Source organism: Penaeus chinensis, chromosome 3 (assembly GCF_019202785.1).
Source record: "Penaeus chinensis breed Huanghai No. 1 chromosome 3, ASM1920278v2, whole genome shotgun sequence".
Classification (NCBI taxonomy): domain Eukaryota; kingdom Metazoa; phylum Arthropoda; class Malacostraca; order Decapoda; family Penaeidae; genus Penaeus; species Penaeus chinensis.
In genome coordinates this window covers 2121223-2133109 of record NC_061821.1, presented here as the reverse complement: position 1 = coordinate 2133109, position 11887 = coordinate 2121223, and the positions used below count along the sequence as shown (strand labels likewise).

General features: G+C 35.9%; 2 protein-coding genes across 7 annotated transcripts in view; one reads left to right on the top strand and one right to left on the bottom strand.

The window, feature by feature from the left end:
• Positions 1–495: 495 nt before the first annotated feature.
• On the top strand, positions 496–7680 carry LOC125043137 (translation initiation factor eIF-2B subunit gamma-like). Of its 3 annotated transcripts, none has more exons than XM_047639100.1 (11): positions 496–704; positions 2540–2697; positions 3170–3324; positions 3476–3650; positions 4380–4575; positions 5112–5218; positions 5362–5546; positions 6123–6206; positions 6404–6552; positions 6823–6920; positions 7479–7680. In XM_047639100.1, the coding sequence occupies exons 1-11, from the start codon at positions 511–513 to the stop codon at positions 7523–7525; spliced, it is 1548 nt and encodes a 515-aa protein (XP_047495056.1). In that variant the 5' UTR covers positions 496–510; the 3' UTR covers positions 7526–7680. The 3 variants fall into 3 exon arrangements, with proteins under 3 accessions (XP_047495056.1, XP_047495074.1, XP_047495065.1); XM_047639118.1 differs by having other exon boundaries at positions 559–669; XM_047639109.1 differs by having other exon boundaries at positions 565–700.
• LOC125043151 (phytanoyl-CoA dioxygenase domain-containing protein 1-like) overlaps positions 7676–11887 on the bottom strand; it is a 7444-nt gene continuing 3232 nt past the window's right edge. For 2 of the 4 annotated variants that reach the window (XM_047639129.1, XM_047639140.1), the window contains exons 2-8: positions 11283–11356; positions 10895–11041; positions 10571–10657; positions 9825–10002; positions 9418–9559; positions 9138–9238; positions 7676–8581 (exon numbers count right to left, since the gene is read on the bottom strand). In XM_047639129.1, the coding sequence (XP_047495085.1) occupies positions 8406–8581; positions 9138–9238; positions 9418–9559; positions 9825–10002; positions 10571–10657; positions 10895–11041; positions 11283–11339 (888 nt within the window). In that variant the 5' untranslated portion in view covers positions 11340–11356 and the 3' untranslated portion in view covers positions 7676–8405. Of the gene's footprint in view, positions 8582–9137; positions 9239–9417; positions 9560–9824; positions 10003–10570; positions 10658–10894; positions 11042–11282; positions 11398–11887 lie in introns of all 4 variants that reach the window. The other 2 variants (XM_047639149.1, XM_047639156.1) reach the window with 1 other exon arrangement.

Here is an 11887-nt window from a genome sequence, read left to right as displayed (position 1 = left end):
GAGAAGATCTACAAAGGGAGAAACAGTTACAGATCCAATCTTACCAAACCGCGAGTCCGCCATTTCTTTTTCGTGACGTCATTTGAAAACAAGCGAGCGATTCTCGTTAAGTACACGTTACTTTTTCTTATATCTTCGCGTAATATTATGAAAATCCAAATAATAATATATCCACTAGAGTACCTTAAAGTTAATTACTCATCATCTCATAACGTATATCGTCAAAATCAAAGAATATTATTTATTTAGAATCGCAAAGATTTGTACCCTAGCCTGCAAGCAAAAAAAAAAAAAATAATAACTTTGATTCAGAACTACATATTACGACATAATAAAGTATTCCTACAAAGAACCAAAATTATAGACATAATATAAGAAGAAAGAAGACACATGATAACGACCCAAGGGATTTAAACAACACAAGTCTAAAAAAAAACCTAAATAAGAAGACGAAGAAGAAGAAGAAGGAGAAGAGGAAAAGAAAAAAAATAATGTCAGTGATTAACATAAATGACTCTGATAGCATTCATTCCAATCGATTTTTTTTACACAGGACGTCTTCAACGCATCAATACCGCTCAAACTAAGGAAAATCTTAAAATCCCGAAAGAGAAAATCACATCCCGCAGCGGAGCCTCGGCGGATGTGAACGAACGTCTTGTTTTCATTGTGCGGAGAGTTTCCTTTGACAATTATATCCGTATGTATGTTTTAATTTGGGAAGGGCAGAGTCTATGAAGGACCGATTCAGCTGGCGATAAAGTTATTTGCGATAGTTTTGTTCCGTGACACGCCTTTTAACGTGTCTAAAGCGTAGATCTGACAGGTAGAATGACTGTCAGGTAGATGATGATCTTCCTAAGACATATGTTACATCATTTTCTTCATTAGACGGAGGTTTATTGCTTGGGGTGATTATTTATTGGAAACCAACATTATTTGCTGTTTTTCGAATAGACTCTATCCACGTATTACAGTCTGTGGTCGTCATACTGTGGTTGAAATTAAATACCCCAGCTACCCAAGTGGTCTTCATCAGGAGTGCTGTCTCGCATTTGGTATCTCCGGAGTAAACATTACAGATCATGAGAGATAGAATGCAAGATTTTGGACACTTTCCACTCTTCTTGGTGCTAGGAAATGTTATAAATTTCCAAAGGCTTTTCAAGCTGTTGAATCGAAGTTCCTCTCCCAGACTCGTGGCTTGTATCCTCTTTGGTTTGCCATTTTCTGAGGTCTATATTTGTCTGTTGCAATACTGTACCAAGACCATAATCCAGGCACTTTACACTCTGTGCTGTAACAGTAATAACAAATAGCATTCTGTAATTTTTTTTTTATTATAATTATTATTAAGATTTGTATTATTGAGTTTTCTGTAATGCTTTGCATCACAGGTTATAGTAGGCTAGAACAGGTTCCTGATGTTCCTGTGAGTGGGCCTAATGTAGAGACAGCTCTCTCCCAGGCATGGTTGATGGCTGGTAAAATTCACCCTTGTAGACCAGTAAGAATCCTGCATACAGTCATTAACAAGCCTTTCCCCAGGTTAATCTCAATTCAAGTATCTTGTACACTCATGGAAAAATGATCCCATCACACAAAACTCAACAAAAATTCCCATGGTTAATCTTTATGGTATGGATGGACTAAGCTAGGGCAAACTGAAGATGATATTCTTATAGAGGATAAACAGTTGTAGTCTGTTTTACAAGAAATATTGTGCAGACACAAATGGTAATGCTACAAATAAAAGAACAGGATTGCAGAAAGTGATGCTAAGTCCACTCGGTGCTCCTAAGGTGAAGAGAATGTTTCCCAGGGCTCGTTAGGGGGCAGAGCCCCTCATTAAGCCTCCCCTCAGGCAGTGCCCAAAGGGCACACCCAGTCATGGCAATTTAGATTGCTGAATAAAGTATGTTATGTTGAGTTGTGGATCCATACTGTAAAGAATACATTCCCATGATGAGACATTCTTATCACCTGCCCTTTGGCCAGTTTTCTTAAGAATGAGAGACACAGTATAAGTTATTAAAATAATCTGCATTAAGTAAGAGTAAGGTCACTATTACATATCAAAGTCCATGAAATCTATACTCTGCAATTCCATGACCTCTGTGCTTTGCAACCGGGCAGAGGCAAACAAAGCCTAGATATGCTTGCACTTTCATGTATAAAATCTAATGTAAATTTTAGATATATCATTGCAAGCCTTAGTGCTTCAGTAATTCATTTGTGGAAGAAAAAAGTATGAGCAGCATTTGTTTAAAATGTACTTTAGTTCTACTAATGGAGCTGTCATTGCATTTGGGATCAGTACTGTTAGAGGAACCAAAAGTAAATTTAATTCTGAAATGAATTGGTAAAGAAAGCAGGGATACTGTTTACTAATTTACAGTGTCTTTTCTCCATTTAGAATGAGAAAGAAGTTTCTGTGCTTAGAGTAATTATATTAACTTTTAGTATAGTAATGTAGTTACTATTGTATGAATCTAAAAGTAAATTCATCTTTTATTGATTTTTCCATTTTTTCCCACAGAGAGATGCAGTTAGAAGCACAAGCCATCGTCCTGGCAGCAGGGCCAGGGATGAGGATGACCACCCTCACAAACCACAACCCAAAGTGCCTTCTCCCTCTTGGAACTCTCCCCATGATTTGCTATCCCCTCCAGCTGCTCCAGGAGGCAGGCTTCACAGGTGAGACTTTGGTGGGGGGGATTTTTGCCATTTCTGTTCTACTTGGTGTTCATCGGAGGAACTGTTAGAATTTGTGATGTTTATTTTATGGTATTTGTTTGTTTATTTATTCATTTTAAAATGTTCACTGCAGTATTGTTTTGTGAAAGATTTTTACAAATACTAATAACAATATATTAATATTTCCAAAAATTAAGGAAAAGGGTAAACAGAAAGATGGGTGGCTAAGGATGTGTAGAGCATCTATGTATAAATACAATTAATTTACTGAACTCACTGCTAGAATGTCATGTACATATATCCCATCCCTGATGGCATTGGGTTAAGATTTATTAACAAAGGAATCACGTGCATAAGTTAGACTTAATAAGTACCCCTATAGTTATTGATAGAACATGTATTGAAAATTATACAATGTTCGAGACTGTTTGAATGCTTTTCCAGTGCATCTAGATTATATGTCTCTTAACAGAGGTAACTGTTGTGGTCAGTGCTGGGGCTGAGCAGAGCATAAGCAAGGTAGTTGAGCAGTACAGCCTCAAGCTCAACCTTGACATTGCAACTGTCAACACATCTGACGACCCAGGGACAGCTGACTCACTTCGTCACATTGCTGGGAAGATCAAGGTGTAGAAGTGAAATGTTTTATTTTCATACATTTTAGAAAATTTACCATGTATGATAAAAGTCATATCTATATGTCCATGAAAATTGCTGGAATTTTCTTACAAACTTTCTGTGTAACTAGATCATAACTTTTTCTTTTTTTTTTCTACAGAAAAGTGTTGATGATGTTCTCATCATTAGTAGTGACCTTGTAACTGATGTGAAACTACAATCAGTCATGGATCAGCATCGGTCAAGAGGTTCTGCACTTACTATGCTCACTGCTAATCACCAGCCACAGTTTCTCAAGGCTGTTCCTCCTGGTCCCAAGACAAAATCCACCCTCAGTAAGTGACAACAGATCCTGTATGTAATACACTAAAAAATATTTAAAGATTTTGCATGTCAGCTGTGAGCCCAAAATTAGAACATTTTATTTACCAGAATGACAAATAAGTTGTCAGTCCTTTCATTCCCACAGTGCAATAGTGATCAGTAAATGGAGCTAGGTGTGTTATAGCCATGCTCCTTTGATAAATGATTGTCTCACACCTGGTATGTTATAGTGATAGCTATAAAATCAATATTTCTTTTAACGGTGATGAGTTTGTTTGTTTTGTTTTTTCTTCTTTTCCTTTTCTTTTCTTTTCCTTTCCTTTCCTTTCCTTTCCTTTCCTCTCCTTTCCTTTTCCTTTTCCTTTTCCTTTCCTTTCCTTTTCTTTCTTTTCCTTTCTTTTCTTTTCCTTTCTTTCTATGTCTCTTGTTTTATTTTATGGCTTCTAGCTAAGAAAAAATGGCAAGCTAATTGGGGTCTTAGAAAGTTGTGGATTCTGGCTTTATTTAAGAACAAGCTTCTCAGTTCCTAGGCTCAGAGACGCAACATGGAAATGACTTAGTTCGACAACAACTTTGCAGATGCATAAATTCACAACTACAGAAATTCATAAAATGCAAGAAAATGTATGCATAAGAACCAGTATTGATAACTATTTGTGATCTAAGATAGTGTTTGTGAAAGTTATGTTTTGTACTGTTTGCCACATTTCATATTAGACAAAAACTATTTTTATTTGCAGGTAGTGATGTCATCTGCACAGAAAGTGGTACAGGCCGTTTAATGTTTGCTGTTGCTGGAGGGGATTATGATGAGGTAGTCACGCTGTCTAGTCGTGTCATGAAGAAGGCAAAGTCACTTGATGTGTCAACATCCCTCACAGATGCTCATCTTTATGTCATGAAGAGGTGGCTTTTGGATTATGCACTGACCAAAGAGTAGGTATTAATATTTCATTGGTGTGTGGTTTAAACAAACTTCAAAGATATAGTTTTTTTTTCTTCTGCTTTTTCTTCTTCTTCTTCTTCTTCATCTTCTTCCTTTCTGCTGTCTGTGGGATTCTTAAAAGTAAGTTATTGGTCATTACTCTCTGCCAAATAGCTGATGTCATGAAGTATTGTCAGGTTTTCTTCTTGTTTTTCTTTTTCTTCTTCCTCATCTTGCAGACAGGCATACCCAGTGAAAAGTTTTTGAAACACAGTTAAGTATGCACTTGAATTTCACTGTGGTTTATGATTTCTAGATGAATAGGCAAATTCATTGAAATGTGATATTTGTAAGTGTCTTTCTCTTATACCAAAGATTATAAAACATTTTAGTATTTTCTAATATATGTAGACCACTCTGTATACCTTCTTGTCTAGTCCTGGTTTGTTTTATTGTAATATCTGGTTTATATTTTTTCCTCTATTTTTCCCCTCTCCATCTATTTACAGATATCTGGTTAATATACAGACTTACCCATATATTTCAGGTCTCCTTGTGCTGAAATGGGTTCATTGAAAGCAGAAATTATTCCACATATTATTTCACGTCAGTTAATGAACCCTCCAGCAAAAGAGAGAAATGAGAGAAATTTAGGTATGTTACAAGTACTATGGTTGTATGAAATATAGTAAGAAAATATTACCATTATAAGGAACATGTGATATCATACAGACAAGAATTAATTTTTTTCCATGATTTTATTAGTTCCAATTTTTAAATGTTGCCTTTATTAACAGATATCTGTGATGTGATGGAGGAGGAAGAGTATAATGACCTTGTTACAAAGTACAATAGCAGTGTGGTTCTGTCACGGCACCACAACTCTAAGGTACTTGATGCACGGGTGTGTCATGTTTACCACCATCCAGGATACTGTATTCGTGCAAACACTCTTAATTGTTACTGGGAGCTCAATCGAAAGGTAGGTACAAATTTGACTTTGTAAACAATATGATACATGATACATGGTTTACAGTCATTAGATGCAGTTTTTGCTGAATACTTAGGATTTTGGCTTATTAAACTCACTAAAGCCAGAATGGCATTTACATGCAGGCCATGTCCTCTGTGGTTTTAGTTTATTGATTTTATTTATGCTTAGATGGCTACACAAGAGCTTAGTCACCTATTTACTGTCTTTCCTGATTTTCAGTAAGATTGTTTTTTGTTTTTTTATTGCTATTGGTACTTTAATAATATTTTGAGAATCATGTCAATAATGATAATAATAGTATCAGTATGGATAGAATTTAACCCCTTGAATCTGGGTGCTTCACAGCAGTCACATGGTCCAAAATACGGGTATTAGGCTTACATAAAATTCACAAAACATAATTACAGTGCATGTACCCAGCACCAAATCACATGTGATTAAGGTATTTGTTGTTTAGATATGAATTTTTTTTTTTTTTTTTTTTTGGAAAACAGTAAAACATGGCTTTGCATTTAATAATGGAAGGAAGATGTGATTGCCTTTACCTGTCTTTTTTCTTTCTAGATGCACTCATTATTCAATGAAGTTTATCCCAACTCGGCATGGAGTGTTAAACACCCATCAGCTGATATACAAGAAAAGGCACAGGTTAGTTTTCCATATATTATGATCTTTTAATCCATAAGGCATTGAAAATATATGGTGAAAAATAGAAAAGTATAGGGACATAAACCACTTCAGGAATTTTTCATTTATAGATTTTCATCTTTTTAATAATAATGATAATTGGAAATACCATGAACCCATAAAAAGAATACCATCTGTTAAACAAATCTTTGTTCCAGGTTAGCCCAGACAGCATGATTGGCTCTGGGTCAGTGATATGCGACAAGACGAATATCGCCGGCAGTGTTGTAGGCAACCATTGTCGGATCAACTCATTTACACGTTTGGTCAACTCTGTTCTAAGTGATCATGTTACCATTGCACAAGGGTGAGTAAGCAAGAGTTTATGTAGGATTTATTTACTTCCATATATGTATTTGGCTTGAGCTTTGTTTTAAAAAAAGAAAAGAAAAAACACAAATAAAAGGAGTGCAGGAAATTTTATGTAACTAAAATATTTAATTTTTATTTATTATGTGGAGGAAAATGAAAATGTGGAAAATTTGTTTTTCTGGTCACAAAGTTTTCTTAGATTTCCTTTCCTTTCCTATTACTCACTAATGGTGTAAAAAAAATAACAAGAACTTCTTTTATACAGGTGTGTCATCGAAAATAGCCTCATTACTACAAACATAGAGAGAAAGTGTCACATCAAGAACTGTATTGTTACTGACCCAAACAGGATTGAGGAAAATAGTAAGCATATTTTTGGTACCCTTCTTTGTCATTTTTCTTATTAATGTGTGTGCCTTTCACTAATTTTTTTTTTTAGCAAAATTCAGTAAAATGTTAGTTTTTGGGATCTTTGGACAAGTTATATATATGTGACAAACAATGCTGTTCAACTTTATTGCTCTGCCTTTTGATTAATAAAAGTAATGTTTGAAATATTTCACTTTGTTATTTACTGTATCTTTAATCCACATTATTAACATTTGGTGTTTGATCACTGTCCATTTAGTAGTCTTTAGTGGGAGGCAGGTATTCATTTTTAGGGCAGTTGCTCATAATCAGCACTGAATTGATAGATGGGGAAGTGTTTTCAGATCAAAGAAATTACTGGTGTAATTTGTTGAAATACATATTTATTGATGGGAAAGTTTTATTTTCGAATAATGATACCTCTTTACAAACTCATACCACAGACTTAACTGCAAAATAGTTTTTTTTTATTTATAGTTGGCTCTTATAACAGTTAAGTACCATATGATATGTGAACTTTACTCTCATTCTTCTGATATTTATATTTTACAGAGACCTACACTAATGAAATCCTGGAGGCATCTCAGGATTTTGCTTAATCATAGAGGTCCCACACCATGGATTAGGCAGCAAGTGCAAGCAGTAAACGGATTTGATAATATATATGCTTTGGTTTGAACAACTCTCATGGGAGAGTTGTTTGCAAAACTTTTCATTTGTTTCTGATAAGGAAATCAATTAAAGAGTTGTATTATTTGGTGTTTAATGTCCTTTTCATGTTATACATAAATTTTTATCAGTCAAAAGACATTTGGTAACTGTTGTGTCAGAGGAAATATTTTCATCTTTTTTCTCTCTCTCTTTCTCCCTCCCCAGTTTCATATTGCTTCCTTTCCTACATTGCACACACAATATAGTCAGTATATATCCCTGCAAACATAGATGTAAATGTATTGTTCATGTATATATAGCTATCATTATGTCCCTCTCGAAATTTAATGTAATTTCTTATTGGGCATAGTATAATTACTAAAATTCTTATTTAGCATCTGTTATACAATTTTCACATGATTAAAGACTTTATTCAATTTGATAATATCAGATTTACTGTATCACCGAGTGAAAAGTTAAAAGTTATGATAATCCTAAGGATTTTATATAATCACTAAATATCTCTAGGCAAATATTATAAAAAAGTAACAACAGTAATATTGAGAGGAAAGATCCACCACATGCATGTATTTTGTATTTTGAAAGTTTTTACCTCAGCACATGTGCATTTTAATTTTATATGCATATGAAATAATCTCAGTGTATATAAGCACTAGATGCTGGATTGCATAAATAGTTTCATTTCTACTGTTACTCTTGAACATATTTAGTGGCAATTAGTATAAAAATCTGAATATTGCACATACATTTATTGAGTATATTGATTTGTCTTTGACCTACTTACGAGCTGCAGTTACAACTTTGTAATTAATTCTCATAAAGTCCTGTGAAAGGCATGCGGGGAGTGGGTTGAAGCCAGTTCCTCTCGTCCCATTTAGTATTGTGGCGTTCAATGACATGGAAAGTATAGATGTGCCGAGAATTTGGTGAAGTGTTTTTAGCACTCTTGTGATCCACCTGTCCATTGATAAGAACCAGTGACCCTGTAAGATTTTTGATCAGTTAGTATGCTTGGTTACATTTTGATTGTGTATATGTACAAAGTAAGGTTATTTTACGTGTTTGTTATTTTCAGTTGATTGTTCATATTTACAAGGTAAAATTATTTTACATGATTGTTTGTCATATTCTTTTGTAAGTCGGATAAAAATCAGACCACTAAACTTTTTTTTTTTTTTTTTTTTTTTTTTTGCAGCTGTCCTAACTCTTCACATTTTATTTGTTTATCTATGTATGTAATGGGTTTTGTTCTTGTGCTTTTCAAAGTGTGTTTATGTGTGTGTGTGTGTATATATATATATATATATATATATATATATATATATCTTTTTAGAAATAACAGAAGAGACACACAGTATTGAACAACTACAGCCTAGTTTTCTCATTATTTTTTTACTGTTCAATTTTAAGCCAAGAGTACTTTTTAGTATTACATAACAAGATGCTTATTCTAATTTTACGTTACAGAACAAAAATAAAAATTTGATAATAAAGAGATTGTGCATCTGCCTCTAATCGGGTAAATAGGTGAATGCTTACCTTTTGGCACTGGTACAGATATATATTTACTTGGGTCATCAGGATCTGGTGGGTGAGAAAAGACAGTCAGAGGGCCTGTCTTGTCTGGGTTACGGATGAACCTGAAAAGTATTTTGTATGGTTTCATAAAACAAATCTTCCTTACTTAATTATTTAATAAGTAGATTATGCAGACAAGTAATATGAATCAACACCTAATCTATACACCCCCTGATTCATACATACCATATTCTAACAAGCCAAAAAGAAAAAGAATAAATCGAATAGAAGACAGACTCACCTTCGCTGTGTAGGTTGGTTATGAGAGCCAGGACTATACCAGAGGCAGCCGTTCTCTAGTGTTACATCTTCCAAGGCAAACCAGAAACCAACACAGCTCTGTGGTTCCGTGGACAGGAATGTACAGTCCTTATGGGGAGTCACTGTAATCAATAAAATTATTATTTTTTAAATACATACTCAAATCTGTATGTGTATTTATCTGTGCAGCCATGTGCACACATGCATATGCACGCACGCACGCACGCACGCACGCACCCACGCACGCACGCACGCACACGCACACGCACACGCACACGCACACGCACACACACACACACACACACACACACACACACACACACACACACACACACACACACACACACACACACACAAAATCCATGAGGAAAGAAAATGCAGCCATACCTTCTCCACCAATGCCAGGTTGTTTAAAGATGTACATGGACTGCACGACCGCTGGGGACACAAAGTTCAGCTGCTTGGCGACGCCCTTGACCTTCTCACCGAAGGAGACCTGCTTGAACTCAGGAACAAGCCAGTGAAGGGCGTGGCCGATCTTGTTCAGTGACAGGTGCTTCTCCACCTTTTATCGTAAATAAAAGATAGTGAAAAAAGTGGGCATGTGAATGATGGTGGTAGTCATGATTAATACAAGAACATGTGTCTACCAACAATATAGTGCATAATTGCTATTACTAGGGTGAATATGCACTTTTGAAGAGAGTGATAATTGCCTGCATGCAACATATCCACAGCAAAATTATTTTAGTCTAGTTAATCATCAATTGTCAAATAATTACCAGCACCGATTTACCACCATGTTATCATTCACCACAAATCAGCTACGTGTACCCGCTCCACAAAAAAAACTACAATGTTCATACACCCCACTTATTATCTTCTGTTTAATAGTGTACACAATACTTGTAATAACACTTCAGATTGTGACAGTGAATATCACAAAACACCAAGTTTAGAGTCCGAAATACAAGGATTTCTGTTGTTAGTGTTAGTCCATTAAAATAACACCGTAAGAATGTGCAGAGTAAAAGAAAACCTTATTTTAAGATAATTCAATTTCTATGCGTAGAGTTTGTCTTTTAGGGTGTATAAACATTGTTTTTAAAGGTCAGTATCCCACACGACCGTACCTTAAGTTCACCCTTCTCGTCCAGTGCATCTTGCTCGAAGAAAAAACTCACATTATCTCCGCTGTTGAGGAAATAATCGTTGCGGGACTGTTTGTTGATGTCAGCGTCAGATCGGAAAACAAGATAAAACACTTAAAAATGTAGGAATGAATTGATAAGTAACTTAAAGATCAATTGAACTTTCCAAGTACCATGACTGCACAAATGTTGCTGTGTTGTTAAATGAAACATATCAAAGTTAAAGATAGGTAGAGTAAATCCTTTTGAAAGTACTAACGAAATTCTGAACGCCAGGACTTCATGAAAAGCAACTGTCACCCTTACTTGTTCGTGATCTGTGGTAGAAAATACCGTGCGCTGGTGGTCTTTGGGGTTCATCTCGTCTATAATTCGACGGCAAGCGGTCCTCAGGGAATCCGCCTCCTCCGCCGTCAGGAACCCAGGCACCGCCAGGCATCCTTCGCGATGGTACTGAGGGAATAGGACCGTTAAATCAATCAATCAATCTCAATCTCAATCTCTCTCTCTCTCTCTCTCAATCTCTCTCTCTCTCTCTCTCTCTCTCTCTCTCTCTCTCTCTCTCTCTCTCTCTCTCTCTCTCTCTCTCTCTCTCTCTCTCTCTCTCTCTCTCTCTCTCTCTCTCTCTCTCTCTCTCTCACTGTCGCATAACATCAAGACTTCTCTTTCTGCGTAAATGTATCCATGGGCTCACCTTCTCCAGCTGTTCAGGCGTTAGAACACTGGGGCAGTTGGTCTCCGCGCCCCCCATAGCGGTTCCGTGATTCCCTGTTGAGATGCAGCGGGGTTATTTGCTAGGACCTATTCAGCTGAAAATTATTTGATCTGGAATCATTTTTCATATATATATATATATATATCTGTGCGTGTGCGTGTGCGTGCGTGTACGTGTGCGTGTGCGTGTGCGCACATGCACACGCACGCACGCGCGCACACGTATTTCTACAACAAATTTAGGTGATAACTCAATCCTTATACAGAGGCTTCAAGGTTAAGGATAGCATATGCGTTCTCGTCAAGGAAAATTAGCCGCTATTTAATTCATTAACAATCAGGTCTTCAGTTTGCTTAAAATTGCCTTGCACAAGTTGCGTTTTTACCTCTTTCTTGTTTGTCATTGACATTATAAGTTGGCTGTTTAAAGTTGATTTACGATATGTTCTGATAGTTAGCCATGCATCCAGGGTCAAATAACTAAGTTCCTGTAAAACGAGACTAACAAACACTATACGCCTTGAATTCCCTTATCTGGACAATAATAGACGATTATCGAATTAGTAAAACAATCCATTTAATTCC